Here is an 18,481-nt window from a genome sequence, read left to right as displayed (position 1 = left end):
GTGCTTTCTTTGGTCCTCTGAAATTGAGCTATAAAGTAAATAGACGTTGCCTTTTGGGAGATAGAAAAAAAAAATCCAGAACACTTTGCCAGAGTGGATGTTAACATTCGCTGACCTGAAGCTTGGCTGGTATTGATTTTGAGAGATATAAAACATGGTAAAAAGCAATGAGCTTTTGTTTGGAGAATCGACAAGTAACTACTGAAAACTTTTCCTATCCTGACATTATTTAGGCTTTTAGGTATTACTAGCAAAAGAGAAGCCTTTAGTGCTACCTACGCCTTTTGTAGATGATAACAGATAAACTCCTGGGTCCCAACTTTGCTATTTCCCTCCGCTTCCTGGGATGGTCAGTGCATTCATTCATGACCTGCTGATACCTCACGACTTACGATCTCCACCCCCACCGCCCTGCTGCCCCGCCACCTCCCCACCCCGCTGCCGCCCCCCACCCCACTGCCACCCCCACCACACCACCCCTCCATCCCCCCGCCCCCCACCACCCCGTGAAGCTGGCTTTCATCTTTTTTGTGCTGGAATTTGTTTACGACTCTACGAGAAGCTGGCAGTGAAAAGCATGACACATCATCACACTACAGAAAGGGAAAGTTGAACTTGAATTAAACATCTGCTGTTGGAAATCTTAAAAACTGAATATTCAAGCATTTGAGTTTTTAGTTTTTAAGCATAACCTTCTGGATTTCGGAATACCATATGTGCTTTAATAAAGATGGTTAGGAGTAGAACCTAATATTTTTTTAAGCGGCTAATTTTTGCTGAACGTGGTGCTCATGCCTGTAATCCCAGTACTTCAGGAGGCCAAGCAGGTGGATCGCTTGAGGCCAGGAGTTCAAGACCAGCCTGGGCAAAAAGGCGAGATCCTGTCTCTACAAAAAAATAAACAAAATTAGCCAGGCGTGGTGGCGCACGGCTGTAGTCCCAGCTACTTAGGAGGCTGAGGTGGGAGGATCTCTTGAGCCCAGGAGGTCAAGGCTGTAGTAATGCCATGATCACACCACTGCACTGCAGCCTGGGCTACACAGTGAGACCCTGTCTCAAAAAAAAGAAAAGATTTTTATTTACTACTGCCTAACAAGAGGCATATGCAGTGACAACGCCTTCCTTTTTTTTTTTTTTTTTTTGAGACAGAGTCTCACTCTGTTGCCCAGACACAGTGCAGTGGTGCGATCTTGGTTCACTGTAACCTCCATCTCCGGGGTTCAAGTGATTATCCTGCCTCGGCCCCCCGAGTAGCTGGAATTACAGACATGTACCATGTCAAGCTTTTTTTTTTTTTTTTGTCTTTTTAGTAGAGACGGGGTTTCACCATGTTGCCCAGGCTGGTCTCAAACTCCTGACCTCAAATGATCCTCCCACCTCAGCCTCCCAAAGTGCTGGAATTACAGGCGTGAGCCACATGGACCACTGCACCCAGCCAACACCTTCCCTTTTGATAGTATCGGTGTTTACTGAGCTCTGAGCATGTGTCATGTGCACCTCTAAGCTCTGCCATCAACTCATTCAGCGCATGTCACGACTCTAAGAGGCAAGTATTACGATAAGCTCCACTTATCTGGAAGAGAAAATGGGGCTTGGAGACTCAGCCAGGGCCACTCTCTGCAGGAGGCACTCAGGGTGTCGGATGCAGGCAAACCCTGGCCGGTGAATCCCCAGAACCGTCTGTGGCCCCCCACACTGGGCAACACCTTTCCATGCTCCTGGGAGGTGATGGCACACATGTGTGCCCTAGAAGTCACCAGATAACCAGCTGGACCGATGGACAGCTACGTGGCCCTTTCTTCTATTTCCCGACGTTCACACGTGTTTCTGTATTTACACAAGAACCCTGCATACTTTGTGCATTTGTTTCAAGGAATGAAAAGTGGTCACCTAGGTGCTCATCCTCTGAAAGCCAGCAGATGTTCCATAAATACAAGGTTGTGTCTGAGAGTTTGCATTTTAGAAATCAGAAATCCGAACATCTCAGAGGTGATTATCTTTCCCAGCCCCGTAGAGCAACTTGGCAACAAACTCAGGAATGGAACTCAATACTCCTGTTCCCTAGGCTTCTGCTAGTGGCACACCCAGGCAGCTGCCCAGGTGATAACAGAAGACGGCATGCTCTCTGCAGGGCTCCGGCTAGGACAGGAATGCTGAGCGCTAACAGAAAGAGTCTCTCCATTCAACACAGAGGAAAACTATTCAGACAAGGTGAGTGAATGGAGGGAAAGAACTTTTCTTTACCTGGGGATCGGAAAACAGCAGTCCTGTGACTTCATGCTTCACCACGGCAGCATTCCCGGGGATGTTCCTGGCCAACACCGGAACTTCTAAATCCATCGCCTGGAGGAGACAGGAGAAAAAGGGGCAGAAGGCGGTCATTTCAAGAACCTCTGCAGCAAGGTGAGCCAGGGTGGGGCAGAAGAACTTCTTGGGTTAACTGGACCTCTGGCATCTCACAAAAAATATGCCTTGCCAAAACGATATCCCAATCTCAACAGCACGTTTTCAAAATACATCTGAGTTTTACTACTATGTTTGGAAGCTCTGAAACACTATATACTGTAATCGTTTGTCTGACATAATCATTGCAGTGTCACAAAGAACCCCCTCTCTCCGAATGCTCATTTGACACCTCTTCACCAACCACATGGAGTATGCATTTGTAATTACCATCCTCACTTTTCCTGAGGAGCCACTTCCTTCCAGCACAGGCAAGGGAGTGTGAATGCCACCGAAACCAAACTCAGCTCTGTGGCATGCAGACAAAGGTAAAAGGAAAATGATTTATCGCTCCAACTATTCACGAAGCCGACTTTCCACTTCCGAAGGTCTGGAGATATGTGCCTGATGCCCCACAGCCTGGCAGCGACTAGCAGCTGTGCCACAAGAAGATGACCTGACAGCACGGTGTGCAGCCCTGGCCTCGCCTGCCCGGAATGGAGGCATTTTGCGGGTTCTCTTTCTACAATGTTCTAAGTTCAGTGATGTCAGGTTGAAAGGAAACAGACGCCAACTTCAAGGGGACCCCACTGACCACAGCGGGACAATTTTGCAACTTCAAGAAGAATAATGATTGTAACAGATGGTAACACATTAAATTTCAAAAATACCTGATTCCCTAGTCATGAGAGGGAAATGAAAGGAAAGAGGAGGAGGAGGAGGAGGAAAGGTAGGAGGAAGAACAGGGAAAGCTCATCTCTGCAGAAGAATCTGCATGTATAATAAGTGTAGATAGAAGAGCAGAATTAGAAAATCATCACTTTGTAACTCCCAGTGTAATAAGTGATTCAGGTGAGAATCGGGGATGAACAGTGGATCCTAGTGGATCCTGATCAAATCCATCAAGTTAAAGGTCATCGGGAAACAGGATACACATGGTCTCTGACTTATAATGATTCAACTTAGGATTTTTTGACTTCGTGGTGCTGCAAAAGCAATACCTGTTCAGTAAAAACTATATTTCAGCAACAATACAACCATTCTGTTTTTCACTTTCAGTACAGTATCCAATAATATCTTCCATGAGATATTCAACACTTTATTATAAAATAGGTTCGTGTTAGATGATTTTGCCCAACTGTAGGCAAAGCAAGTCTTTTGAGCATATTCAAGGTCAGCTGGGCTGAGCTACGATACTTGGTGAGTTAGGGGTATTTAACACATTTTTAACTCACAGTATTTTCTTTCTTTTTTTTTTGAGACGGAGTCTCGCTCTGTCACCCAGGCTGGAGTGCAGTGGCGTGATCTTGGCTCACTGCAAGCTCCGCCTCTCGGGTTCACACCATTCTCCTGCCTCAGCCTCCCAAGTAGCTGGGACTACAGGTGCCCACCACCACGCCAGGCTAATTTTTTGTACTTTTAGTAAAGACGGGTTTCACTGTGTTAGCCAACTCACAGTATTTTCAACTTGTGATGGGTTTATTGGGATGCAGCCCCATCATAAGTCGAGGAGCATCTGTGTCCCCAAATCCCAAAGCACCACTCCACAGAAGACTTATCAATCGCAGAGGAGAGGTGAGGGACAGGTGAGCCTTCACAATGGAGCCTTCTGTCACCAACAGCCAGAAGAGCTGACCAGATGCATCTCCCGTTTGAGGTGGTGGGAAGTACGCATCACCTGCGTGGAGTCCCAGCTGGAAGTGGGATGTAAATCCAACTCCGAGGAACGCGTCAGCCAAATCTATCGGTATGTTCTCAAGGACAACTGACCAGGACCCTTCAGAGGGTTCAATGTCATGAAGAGCTATGGGGAGCTGGGTTGCGGGACACTAAAGAGACACAAAGCCAAATGCAATGCATGAATGGTGTGTGGATCCTGCCTGAAAAAAAAAAATACAACATTGAGGGAATTATGTATGGAGTGCACATCCAGTGACGTAATTTAACTAACACTGAACTTTCTCAGGCACGCTCATGTCTTCTCAGGTGCAGGAGAAGACACCTGTCTGCAAAGTTTCAGAGAGAAATATTAGCAGTGCCGTGATCAACCACCTTCTTTCAGATGATTTGGCAAAAGAAAAGAGAGAGAAAGAGAGTGTATGTGTATGGAGAGAGATGGGGGAGAGGGAGAGGAAGCAGGAGGATGAACGTGGGGGAAGGGTACACAGGTATTTGCTGTACTGTTCTTTCAGTTCTTCTACAGATTTTACACTTTCTAAAAGTAAACAAATAATCACATTTGTAAGGAAAGCTCTGAAGCTGACCTGCCTGGGTGTGAAGCCTGGTTCTACTAGATACTAGTCGTACCATCTTGGGTCAACATCTCAATCTCCCCCAGCTGTTTGTTTCCCCTGAGGTAAAATAGAGATAATAAAATATCCTTCAAAAGGGTAGTGGGGAAGATTAAATAACCTTTTTGGGGGGGAAGAGGGGACAGGGTCTCACTCTGTTGCCCAGGCTGGAATGCCGTGGCTCAATCTCAGCTCACTGCAGCGTTCATCTCCTGGGCTCCAGCAATCCTCCCACCTCAGCCTCTCTAGTAGCTGGGACTACAGGCACATGCCACCATCCTCAGCTAATGTTTTTAAAACTTTTTTGTAGCGATGGGTCTTGCTATGTTTTCCACACTCATCTGAAACTCCTGGGATCAAGCAATCCGTCCACCTTGGCCTCCCAAACTGTTGGGATTACAGGTGTGAGCCACCGTGCTTGTCCAGATTAAATGGTTAATACTACAGAATTTACATCTGTCTCTGGGCATTGTTATAACTGCAAATGAGATTACAGTAGCAGATGGGCTTCCTACCTGACTCAGTAAGTTTTATAGAGCATAGTGACCTGTCCCAGGTCTTGAGAACGCACTCTACACCCATAAATCCCAAGTGAAAAACAGGTGACCTTAGAACCAGACCTCGAGATAAAGCAAATTAAAATTATATTAAAGCTATATTAGGCTGGGCACAGTGGCTCACGCTTGTAATCCCAGCACTTTGGGATGCCGAGGCGGGTGGATCACGAGGTCAGCAGATCGAGACCATCCTGGCTAACGTGGTGAAACCCCATCTCTACTAAAAATACAAAAACAAAAAATTAGCCGGGCGTGGTGGCAGGCGCCTGTAGTCCCAGCTACTCGGGAGGCTGAGGCAGGAGAATGGCGAACCTGGGAGGCGGAGTTTGCAGTGAGCTGAGATCACACCACTGCACTCCAGCCTGGGCGACAGAGCAAGACTCCTGTCTCAAAAAAAAAAAAAAAAAAAAAAAACAACAGGTCAGCTTAGGACCAGACCTCAAGATAACGTAAAGTAAAATTATATTAAAGCTATATTAGACTGGGTGCAGTGGCTCATGGCTGTAATCTCAGCACTTTGGGAGGCCAAGGCAGGCAAATCACCTGAGGCCAGGAGTTCCAGACCAGCCTGGCCAACATGGTGAAACCCCGTCTCTACTAAAAAGACAAAAATCAGCCAGGCGTGGTGGCATGTGCCTGCAATACCAGCTACTTGGGAGGCTGACGCAGGAGAATCGCTTGAACCCGGGAGGCGGAGGTTGCAGTGAGCCGAGATTGCATCACTGCACTCCAGCCTGGGCAACAGAGTGAGACTCTGTTTCGGAGAAGAAAAAAAAAAAAAAAGCTATATTAGTCATTGTTAGTGTGCACATGCCAAAGAAGGAAGGAATTTGGAATCTTGCCCCTTCCTCACTCCACACACACAAAATTCACTCAAAATGGATCACAGACATAACGGACAAATTAAAACCATAAAATTCTTAGCGAGAAATACACAAGTTAAGTCTTTAAGACTGTGGGTTAGGCAAAGCCTTCTTAGATATGGCATCAAAAACACAAGCAACAACAAGAAAATAGGAAGACTGGACTTCCTCAAAATTAAAAACTTTCAACCAGGTGCAGTGGCTCATGCCTATAATTCCAGCACTTTGGGAGATTGAGGCAGGAAAATTGCTTGAGGCCAGGAGTTTGAGGCCAGCCTGGGCAATACTGTGAGTTCCTTTTTCTACAAAACATAAAATAATAAAAATTTAAAATTTTTGAGCTTCAATGGAAACCAATAAGAAAGTGAAAAGACAATCTACAGAATGGGAGGAAATATTTAGGAAATAAATATCTGATAGGCTGATAGATTTGTATCTATAGTATATAAAGAACTCTTACAACTCAAAAATAAAAGGAGAACACAGTGAAAAAGTGGGTCGGGAGTTTGACTAGATACTTCTTCAGAGAAGGTATAAATAGGGCAATAAGCACACAAAAAGACGCTCAACATCAGCCAGGCGTGGTGTCTCGAGCCTGTAATCCCAGCACTGTGTGAGGCTGAGGTGGGAGGATCACTTGAGGCCAGGAGTTCATGACCAGCTAGGCTAACATGGTGAAACCCCGTCTCTACTAAAAATAGAAACAAAATTAGCTGGGCATGGTGGTGCACACCTGTGGTCCCAGCTACTCGGGAGGTTAAGGCACAAGAATCACTTGAACCAGGGAGGCGGAAGCTGCAGTGAGCCAAGAACGTGCCACTGCACTCCAGCCTGGGCGACAGAAAGAGTCCGTCAAAAAAAAACGCCGGTCGTGGTGGCTCACACCTGTAATCCCAGAACTCTGGGAGGCCGAGGCAGGCGGCTCACCTGAAGTCGGGGGTTCAAGACCAGCCTGACCAACATGGAGAAACCCCATCTTTACTAAAAAAAAATACAAAATTAGCTGGGCGTGGTGGCACATGCCTGTCATCCCAGTTACTTGGGAGGCTGAGGCAGGAGAATCACTTGAACCTGGGAGGTGGAGGTTGGGGTGAGCCGAGATTGGCTATTGCCCTGCAGCCTGGGCAACAAGAGCAAAACTTCATCTCAAAAAAAAAAAAAGAAAGAAAGAAATTTCTCTTTTTGGCCACACCCCTGCCCAGGGACCTCATTCTAACTTGATTACCTCTATCTCCAAATACATTCCCATTCTGAGACGCTCGGGGTGAGGACTTCAACACAGGCATTTGGGGAGGGGCCACAGTTCAGCCCATGACAGCATGGAGCCTCCCTGAGCGCGTCCCCACCGCCCACTGTCGTGTCATGCTGCTGCGCTTCCTCCTCAGCACTTACTACCTCCTCAAGTTCTCTGTTCACTCTTCCATTTGCCTGCTTCCTGCCCGTCTCCCCGTCCTTCTTTCCGTCCCTCGCAAGGACATGGGTTCCATGATAACAAGGCCCTTTAGCATCTGCCCGCTGCGGCATCTCCAGGGCCTGACAGACCTGGCACTCTACACATTTCTGCTGAATGACAGAAGGCATGAACACACTCATCCCATCTGATGGTCCACGGCCAGGGGAGACGTAGGGGAGGATTCCACACTGTGGTGGGCACGGCCCTGCCTCCAAGGAAAACCGCAGTTCAGCAGAAAAGACGCAACGCAACCCGCGCACGACGTTGTGAAATGAACAGAGGGCGAAGAGACTTCAGTGGAATCTGAGGGTTGCACATTTACAGAAAACTAGTTCTGAAGTCAACTCTCGGAAAACCAACAAAATGTGCCTTTAACAAAGGAAACGTCTTAAGGAGAGAAGAACTCCTGGACAATGGTGACGCTGTGCAGCCGGGCCTGACGGAGACGGGCGGTGCCTGGGTGGACAGTGCACAGAGGTGGGTGTGCTCGACCTCAGAACACGCCCTGTGAGTCCACAGGGGGGCACTGTGCGTGACTCACAGGCTTGGGACGGAAAGCGGTTCAGAGCCAGTGTCAGGGACCCCACTCTGGGACTAAGTGAAATGTCAGGATCCAAGATGCACCTGACACCTTTGTGTTTGAACTCACTTGATTAGAAAAAAAAAAAAAAAAACTGACAAGCAAAAATCGCCTACATTTACAGTGTACAACATGATGTGTTTTTGTTTTGTTTTGTTTTGTTTTGTTTGAGATGGAGTCTCGCTCTGTCACCCAGGCTGGAGTACAGTGGTGTGATCTCAGCTCACTGCAACCTTCGCCTACCAGGTTCCAGCAATTCTCCTTCCTCTGCCACCCTAGTAGCTGGGATTACAGGTGCACGTCATCACACCCGGCTCATTTTTGTATTTTTAGTAGAGACAGGGTTTCATCATGTTGGCCAGGCTGGTCTCGAACTCCTGACCTCAGGTGATCCACCCGCCTCAGCCTCCCGAAGTGCTGGGATTATAGATGTGAGCCACTGCGCCCGGCCACAACATGATGTTTTCATATACATCTACCCCGTGGGATGGCTAAAGCAAGCTAATTAACATATGCATTACTTCATACTTGTTTTGTGTGGTGAGAACACTTAAGATCTACTCTTAGCAATTTTCAAGGATACAATATATTGTTATTAACTGTAGTCACCATGATGTGCAATACAGATCTTTTGAACTTATTCCTCCTAATTGGAAGTTCAGGTCCTTCAACCAACATCTCCCCACTCCCCACACTCCCAGTCTCTGCTACACACCATTCTACTCTCTGCTCCTATGAGAACTCACCTGATTTCTTATTTTCCCCAGATGAGCTCTCCAAGCTCTTATCAGGCAGAAGGAAACTTCATATGAGACTCTTTGTAAAAGCCTTTGTGGCTAGGATGCCATTTTCAGCAGAGCTGATAAAGGTTTCCAGAGACAGTGCCTCTGTTCCATCCTGCAGAACAGTCATAAGACACTCAGCAGCCAGGCCCCTCCCCAAAACAAGCGAAGTTGATCTGTGAGGGGTGGGCACCATCACCTGTATTTATGGTTTTTTTAAGTTTCAAGGTAATTCTGGTGCACACCTGGGGCTGGAAACCACCATGTCTAGATTTTCCTGCAGAGAGGTTGGCTTGCATTTTAATGGTCTTTACTGAGCGTCTGTCAAGTCAAACAAGCGTTGCTTGTCACGTGGCAATGGAGTTGGGCTACACATGCCCACAGCACATTCGGATCTTACATAATTGGGGTTACAGTGATTCTCAATGGGGGTGCCAACGGCATTTGGGTACAACTCTGATGCAATGAATTGATTAGAATCAATTCAGATAGCCAAAGTGTTCAATCATGGAATAAGTGTCTATCACTTTTGAAGGAAGTGATCTTTTGACCTTTCAGAATTAGCTACATTCTGGCACCTTGAACCGGCACCCCACCTCCCTGCAGCTGCTCCATCCCAAATACATGCCAGTAGCATCTTCCTAATGATGAAAACTCAAAAGGCCCTTCACTTTTCAAGGTGGGAAAGGCATCACACTGCCGTATCCACACACACACTTACAAACACAAACACACACACATTTACAAACTAGTCGAGGTTAAAGCGACACAGAGTCGCAGCTGCCTTTGAATGCTCTCACATCCTATTTCAATCACTAGGGCTGGAGTCTGGAAGCCAAGAGGCCAGGAATCACCTCCTTCCTGCAGGTGCTCCTCTCTGCTTTAGAAGATGGGCTTCCTCTGTCAGGCAGAGTGTGTGTGTGTGTGTACACGTATGTGTACGTGCGTGTGCATGTGTACATGTGTGTGCATGCATGCTTCTGTAGGTGCATGTGTGTGAGCGTGTGTGTGTGCCTGTGTGTGTGTGCCTGTATGTGTGCATGTGTGTGCATGCATGCATGTGTAGGTGCATGTGTGTGAGCGTGTGTGTGTGTATGCCTGTGTGTGTGCGCATGTATGTGTGTGTGTGCTTGCGTGTGTGTGTTCTAGGGCCGGGAAAAGAGCCTAATCATGATGGCTGGGATAAGCAAATAATTGTTTATATACTTTTAATGTAATTCTCTGCAGGATTCAACTCCGTAAAAAAGCTCAAAAGTGGAAACAACTGATTAGTTGTAGAAGTGTTCACCCTGCTGCCCACGCATCCAGCTAAAGTTTGATTTTTGGAGTTTATCAGTAAGAAACGTGTCTCTGCAAATGGGATGTTTCTACGCTTCCATGGGAAAATACAGCTAATTCCGAAAGGTCAAAAGGTCACTTCCTTCAAAAGTGATAGGCACTTATTCCATGATTAAACACTGTGGCTATCTGAATTGATTCTAATGAAATGCACCCTTACCACTCCTCTAAAATCAGTTTCATTCAAAACCCTTCACCCAAAGGTTATTTTGGAGTTTTCAAAAGGAACACAACATCAACATTTTAAGGCAGTCGGAATTGCTAACAGCTGCCTTTGCTTTGAAGTAAATGAGGTTTGACAGCGATTCATCCGCAGTGAAGTGCCGTGTGTACTGGTTATAAAATTATTCCCGAATTTCATTCTACCTTTCCTTAAGAAGTTGAAAAAAAAATGTATATTTACCTACAAAGGAGCAATTCACAATAGTTCAAATACTGGTACCATAAGCATATACACTTTTAAAGCCAACATGATGAATAAAATGTATTGCTCCGAGGACTGCGGTTGGGAGCTGATTCAAAGGACAGTGGAGATTAATACTAGCGACAACCCCTAAGCGGAGGTGCTGACATCTGGCTGAGGACGATCACGTTACAAACTCACACTTTGTGCTTTGAAAGCACCTAACAGCAGATTCATGGGCATGGACACACAGCTTCTACCATCTCCCTGTGTGTTTTTTTCTTTGGGTTTTTTTTTCTTTTATAAATGATGCCAAATTAAGAGCAAATATTATGCATACAACGTCAGTCATTTCTTAAATGTAAGGAGAGGATTTTTTTCCTAGTTTATTTGCCATGTTCTCTCTGGACCCCGAAGGTTTGCAGATCTTAACTTCTGTCAGTAAGTTCAGTACACCCAGTATCCAAGGGGGATACATGGATATCCCAAAGACTTATGATAAAGTAACAGCATTAACCTAAGTAGACACTGACATAAGAAATCCACGTATTCAGAAGGAACACATGAAAGCTGGATCAAAGACCTCAGGAAGCAGTGGCCACATGTTTCCTTTCAACAGGAAAACAGGCTTTATCATGTGCCCATCAATGCTTGTTTATGCCATGTCTGTCGTGTGCAGTGTGTGTGCTGAGGACCACCAGGGGTACCATGCATGCGGTACTGGGTGTTTAATCGCATGAGGAAAACCCAGTGCTAAAGGCTGGCGTTGGTGTGAGCGAGCCCAGCCTGCCCTTTTCTGGGTTCATTCTTCGGAAGCCCCCAAGGCAATGAACTAACAACAAAACAAGAGAAGGAACATCTTTTTCTGTGAGACACATGCTGGTGATTCTCTCTAGGACCTAACACCAAGCACCAAAGATAATGGTTAAATACCCTAGTCAAAAACCTCTCAAGGAGGAGAAGAGATGTTGTAGGTGGTCCCATTGCAAAGGGGATGCGAGGATTGCCAGGATCTTTTACAGAAGAGGGGACACAGCCCAGCCAGGGCCTGCCCAGGCTTCACGAGCATGGCCTTCCCACTCCAGCCTCGGTCCTGAAAACACAGATACGCTGGTGGGGAATTGCAGAGTGGTGCTGGGATAGACACATTTTGTCAAAAAAGATGAAGTGATTTTCTAGAGCTGACTGCTAGATGAAGAGATGAGATCCACCCTGGCTGCCACGCCACCCCGTCATCTATGATTACCGCCCTGCCCCTGTCTCCTGCCACCTTCACAGTCCAGCCCTTTCTTCTCCTCCCTTAAATTCTGGAATTACAGAACATATGGAAAAGAAAGAGAAAAGATCAAGTAAAAGGAGGCTTCCTGCAAAAATACCTTCATCCTGTTTCCTGTCCCAATCTTTTGTAACCTTAGCTGCCTTCCTATCAGAGATATTTAGAGGGTCAGAGAGGCAATGCTATCCCAGTTTTATTTTACATCGTAGCTGGCAAGGAGAAATAGCAATGAGAAATGAAATGATATTTTTAAACTTCCAGATAGAACTTCAAAAGTACTTTTGAACTCCAACAGGTATGCTGCTTGGCCTTTTTAGCTTTGAGAATTGCAGAATGTTATTGACAAAGACGTCACCTCCATAAATAAGAGAAGGAGTGATGGATATTTTCATACTCCCACTTTCAGTACTCGAGTTACATAATTACCTCCAAAATTGCAGCTGACATGCCTTCAGAGACAGAGCTATTCACCACCACGAAGCAATTCTTCACCACCGCGTGCAGATCTTCTTGAGGCATCTCTCCAATCAGTCGTACCCCAGGGGACCTGAAACACAAAGCAGGAAGAGTGGCTCTGATTCCAAGAATCTCATGGGTCGGCAGCTGAGAGGAGGAGAGATGACAATTTGGGTGTAATACTCTAGATCAGCAAGTAAGCATTGTTGAGCAAGCGTTCAGCCAGGAGAACTATACTGGGGTGGAAATCCTTACAGCTCATGTCCCTGACAAGGGAGGCAGGGAGTTGCTTAAGTCTGCTTTTGTTTTCAATATGCTCAATAAAGACACCTGCTCTCAAGGACTAGAAAAGTCAGAGAAAAGGTTTGTACCAGTTTCTCTGCATGATTTAGAGAACATTTTTCTAATAATTCAACTTTTTTTCAAATAATTCTTTAAAATACTAATGAGAAAATAAGAATAGAAATAGGCCAGGTGCAGTGGCTCACACCTTTTATCCCAGCACTTTGGGAGGCCGAGGCGGGTGGATCACCTGAGATCAGAAGGTTGAGACCAGCCTGGCGAACATGGCGAAACCCCATCTCTACTAAAAATACAAATATTAGCCAGGCGTGTGCACCTGTAATCCCAGCTACTCAGGAGGCTGAGGCAGGAGAATTGCTTGAACCCAGGAGGCGGAGATTGCAGTGAGCTGAGATCGCACCATTGCACTCCAGCCTGGGTGACAGAGCAAGACTAGGTCTCAAAAAAAAAAAAAAAAAAAAAAAGAGGCCGGGCACAGTGGCTTACGCCTGTAATCCCAGCACTTTGGGAGGCTGAGGCGGGTGATCACGAGGTCAGGAGATTGAGACCACAGTGAAACCCTCTCTCTACTAAAAATACAAAAGATTAGCCGGGCGCAGTGGCGGGTGCCTGTAGTCCCAGCTACTCAGGAGGCTGAGGCAGGAGAATGGTGTGAACCCAGGAGGTGGAGTTTGCAGTGAGCCGAGATCGCGCCACTGCACTCCAGCCTGGGCAACAGAGCGAAACTGTCTCAACAACAACAACAACAAAAAGAATGTAAATAGAAATACTAAATAGAGACAATAACGTCACAAAAGCCCTGTTCCCAGCACATAGCACTAACAGCTATTTTGTCATAGACATTTTGCCTTGTTCTATTTTTTTTCACCACACAATGTAAATCTTTGCCTTTCTTTGATCTTCCCCGTCCCCACCGCTGGCCACCACTCTCATGGCTCTGCCAGGCCTCCCTTCCCCGAGCAGGTGATACTTTTGCACACATGCATCCGGACCTAGGAGCAATCTAAAGATCCCTGATTATAGATGGGGAAAAACCAGTCTTTGTCAGTGCCCTTTGCAGTTGGTGTGGCCAATGAGTCTGGCTGGAATCCCAGGGCTGTGAGGACACCACTTTACAGGGGACTGACCTACATCCTTCTGGTCTGCTCATTCCCATTGCCCCACTTAAAACGCAGACTGACGACACAGCTCTATAGCCACCATGTCACCTTCAGGATGGGAGCCACAGGCTGAGGAAGGCAGGACAGAGACAGGAGACAAATCCCTGGGGTCTCAGGGAAGCCTCCATTTTGCTCCTTGACTGACCACCCTCAGACTTGTTGATGTGAGCAATGCAACTTCAATCTGTTCAAGCCTGTGCTGTTGGGCTCCTGGCCGACAAATGCAACTTATAACCAACACACCAACAGATTGCTCTCCAGGCAGGCTGTGACAAAGGGCAATACCCCTCCATTCTTTCAAACCCTTGAGAGTTTAAATCTTTCCATTTTGGCCGATGTGATCCGTTAAAAATTATAATCACAAAGTGATTTTTATTGGCCTTTCCCTGGGCAAATAATAGTGCCTAGGATGCCACGGGCTCACCGGGAGGATGCATGAGGAAACACTTGGAAGCTGCTTGGAATAGTGCCTGGGACTGGATAAATGAAAGTTCAGGTAACCCAGGGGCCACTGAGGCTTTCCGTTCTGCAAAATGACTGGTCTCCACCAACTCTTACCTTTTCACTTTGGCTTTCACTTGCCTTGTAAACACTGGATCGACCTGAAAAGAGACAAAGATAAATGTCAGCGGTTGCCGCCTGCTAGTGGCGCTGCCAGCTGGCCAGCACGGGCCAGGCCAAAGCCCTGGTGCCAGCGCGGCGTGGGCCTCGGTCTGTGGCCATGGGGGTGTCCTAGCGGCTGCTGCGTGCGGTGATCATGGGGGCCCCAGGCTCGGGCAAGGGCACCGTGTCGTCACGTATCACCCAATGCTTCGAGCTAAAGCACCTCTCCAGCGGGGACCTGCCCCAGGACAACACGCTGCAGGGCGCAGAAATTGGCATGTTACATGTTCTCACTCATACGTGGGAGTGGAACAATGAGAACACATGGACACAGGGAGGGGAACATCACACACTGGAGCCTGCTGGGGGTCGGGGGCCGGAGGAGGGAGAGCGTTAGGAGAAATACCTAATGTCAATGATGAGTTGATGGGTGCAGCAAATCAATATGGCACATGTATACCTGTGTAACAAACCTGCACATTGTGCACATGTACCACAGAACTATGTATATATATATGGAGAGAGAGAGAGAGAGAGAGAGAAATTGACGTGTTAGCCAAGGCTTTCCTTGACCAAGGGAAACTCATCCCAAATGATGTCATCTTGGCTGGCCCTTCAGGAGCTGTAAAATCTCACCCAGTCTAGCCGTTGGATAGTTTTCTAAGGACACTTCCACAGGCAGAAGCCCTAGATAGAGCTGATCAGATCGACACAGTGATTAACCTGAATATGTCCTTCGAGGTCATTAAACAACGCCTTACTGCTCACTGGATTCATCCCGCCAGTGGCCGAGTCTACAACATTGAATTCAACCCTCCCAAAACTGTGGGCGTTGATGCTGTGACAGGGGAGCCTCTCATTCAGTGTGAGGATGATAAACCAGAGATGGTTATCAAGAGACTAAAGGCTTATGAAGCCAAACAAAGCCAGTCCTGGAATATTACCAGAAAAAAAGTGGTGTTGGAAACATTCTCCAGAACAGAAACCAACAAGATTTGGCCCTGTGGATATGCTTTCCTACAAACTAAAGTTCCTCAAACAAGCCAGGAAGCTTCAGTTACTCCATAAGGAGAAATGTGTGGAACTATTAGTAGTAAGATGGGCATAGTCCTTGCATTTAGAAGCTGCTTTTCCTAAGACTTCCAGTATGTATGAATTCTTTGAAAATTATATGACTTTTTTATTTCTACTGATTTTATTCTAGATACTAAGGATGACCCAAATGAGTCAGATACTAAGATTCATCCTTTGAAATCATCTAGTGTATTTTACGCAGCTATCCTCAAAAACATCAGTGATGTCTGAACTTTTAAAACATCTGTTGGAGCAAAATTAAAAGAGCATTTGGTAGTAATCTCACTTTTTGTTCAGTTAATAAGTGGTTGATAAAGCTTCCTTATTTTCCCATAAAGTTAAAAAAAGTTACATGTCATTGGGGGAAAATACGTGATCAGAAATGTTGCACAGATCGATGCCACAAAAGACATCTCCATCGTTGTGGAACATGGTGAGATACTATATAAAATGCCAGAAAGAAAGCAACTGGGTTTACAGATTTGTTGTAAGACACAAATCCTCTGCTACTAAGAAATGTATATGCTAACCATATATGCTGTATTTATTTTGTTGTTAAGCACACTTTCAGTTTACTCAGAATTTTCAATTTGCTACAAAAACGTAGCCATTAGCATATAGAAAAATATTACTTTAAGATAACTTGCTTCCTTTGAAAATACGTATGTACTGAGGGTTATGATTTATGTCAGAAATTGACAATATAAGTCCTTGGACAAGCACCAAAGTTGAATGAATTTTCAACAAAATGTAATTAAAATCTGTATGTTTTCAGATATGACTCAGGTTAAGAAATGTGTTTTAGGATCTACTTGCCGGTTTCTCTTTTTGATCCAAATGTATGATCTGCCCTGATAAATAACGAGTTAGAGCACCACTCCCTGCCAAAAAAAAAAAAAAAAAAGAGAGAGAAAAGAGAAAACCTGTGGCCCTATGTAAATAAAGTAAGCGCACTTCGTGGTTAGTAAATAGATGAGACATGCCTAGGAAATGCTCCCTTGGCATAAATAGCAATCAATCCTAATTAGTAGACAGGTGTGCCAATAAAAAGACTTTACACAATAGGTTAACAAGGACCACGAAAGTAAGTGAGTTTCCTGAAGGAGTTCTTTGTTCCTGATCAAAGAAATCGATAACTGTTAGCATTCACTGCCAACTTATTTTAAAGGGAAAGAACTCTGTTGGTGTCATCTGAGAAGCCATTTAAAAATTGGAATCTAGGCCGGGCGCGGTGGCTCACGCCTATAATCCCAGCACTTTGGGAGGCCGAGGCGGGTGGATCATGAGGTCAGGAGATCGAGACTATCCTGGCCAACATGGTGAAACCCAGTCTCTACTAAAATACAAAAAATTACTCGGGCTTGGTGGCGCGTGCCTGTAGCCCCAGCTAATCAGGAGGCTGAGGCAGGGGAATCACTTGAACCCGGGAGGTGGAGGTTGCAGTGAGCCTAAATCGTGCCACTGCACTCCAGCCTGGGGGGCAGAGCGAGACTCTGTCTCAAAAAAAAACAAAAAACAAACAAACAAACAAAATTGGAATCTAAAGTGATTCCTGAGTGGGGCAGCAAGGATGGCTGCTGATGTGCTGTGTGGTCTGGGAGAAGTGGGGCAGTGTGAGAGGTGGACGAAAAACCTGATGGCGTCTTCCACGGCGTATTTACTCTTAACTTCACTTGGTGCCAAATCAAATGAAACAAGCCCTCGTACAAGCTGTTATTAATTGCCTTTAAAAATCTGTTCCATTTTTTTCCCAGGTACTTAAAATACAAGTGCCAGTAAGCAGTTCTTATGTATTTTTGGGGAAAAAATTTTATTTTCCTTTTCTTCTGATATTTTAAAAATTCATTGATCTTTCAAGATGAACCAAAGTTTCTTAAAAGAATTACAGTAAACACTTCATTCTTTATAAAACTTTCTATAATGCCTTATTTAAATGTTAATCATATGTGCTTTCTAAAAATGTTGTGAACTGCCAAACTTGTGGATTATCACTAGGTTATCAGGCATACATTAGTCTTTATCAGAATAAAATGAAATTTTGTAACTGTGGCTATTACTTTGTCCTTGGTCCTTCACAGGGCCTGCTCCACCCCACCTTCCTTCCTGCTGCCTGATGTCTCAATGGCTTCTGAATGACTGTGTTCTCATAAATGACCTTAAAACAGTGAAAAAAAAAAAAAAAAAAAGACACACGTTAGCAAAAGCCTGAAATGAGGCTAAGTCTCCAGGAATTACATCGAATGGCAGCAGAGCCAGACTCAACAATTCAGACAGGGAAAAAATTAAGTAGGAAATGGTACTATGAGCCCAGCTATTAAATAATAAAAACGATAATAGTAAAAAAAAAAAAAAAGAGAGAGAGAGAGAGAGAGACCGGGCACGGTGGCTCACGCTGGTGGCTCACACCTGTAATTCCAGCATTTTGGGAGGCTGAGGAGTGGGGATCATGTGATCAGGAGTTCGAGACCCGCCTGCTGGCCAGCGTTGTGATAGCCTGTCTCTACTAAAAACACAAAAATTGACAGGGCGTGGGTGTAGAGTGAGCACCTGTAATCCCAGCTACTTGGGAAGCTGAAGCGGAAGAATCGCTTGAATCTGGGGGGCAGAGGTTGCAGTAAGCCGAGATGACTGCATTGCACTCCAGCCTGGGTAACAGAGTGAGACTCTGTCTCAAAAAAAAAAAAAGAGAGAGAGAAAGAGAGAAAGGAGAGAGAGAATGTTCCGAAGAATATATATAGGCTCTGGTTAGGAGCCTGTATGGTTGCATCCGAGTGTGGGGAGGGAGAACCCTTCAGCCAACTTAAGGTCTTGAGACAGAGTCGTTTCCAGAAATGGAACAATTTGACAACAACCGAATATTGCAGTGGAAGTGTTGGTTAAATGATGCAGAAGGATTTTGT

At 45.7% G+C, this 18,481-nt stretch overlaps 1 protein-coding gene and 1 pseudogene across 5 annotated transcripts in view; one reads left to right on the top strand and one right to left on the bottom strand.

Annotated features, from left to right (window-relative positions):
* The window catches only part of GLT1D1 (glycosyltransferase 1 domain containing 1), a 137,103-nt gene that overhangs the window by 29,139 nt on the left and 89,483 nt on the right, over positions 1-18,481 (bottom strand). For all 5 annotated transcript variants that reach the window (XR_004032093.1, XM_030821677.1, XM_004089495.3 and 2 more), the window contains 3 exons: positions 14,463-14,506; positions 12,412-12,532; positions 2,245-2,343 (listed from right to left, as the gene is read on the bottom strand). Coding sequence is in view for 4 of the 5 variants with exons in the window: in XM_030821677.1 (XP_030677537.1) it covers positions 2,245-2,343; positions 12,412-12,532; positions 14,463-14,506 (264 nt within the window). In the remaining variant the exon portion in view is untranslated. The remainder of the gene's footprint in view (positions 1-2,244; positions 2,344-12,411; positions 12,533-14,462; positions 14,507-18,481) is intronic.
* LOC100589452 lies at positions 14,626-15,575 on the top strand (annotated as a pseudogene).

This window comes from Nomascus leucogenys, chromosome 10, assembly GCF_006542625.1.
Source record: "Nomascus leucogenys isolate Asia chromosome 10, Asia_NLE_v1, whole genome shotgun sequence".
Classification (NCBI taxonomy): domain Eukaryota; kingdom Metazoa; phylum Chordata; class Mammalia; order Primates; family Hylobatidae; genus Nomascus; species Nomascus leucogenys.
The sequence above is the reverse complement of the archived record's forward strand: the minus strand, read 5'-3'. Positions and strand labels throughout refer to the sequence as shown.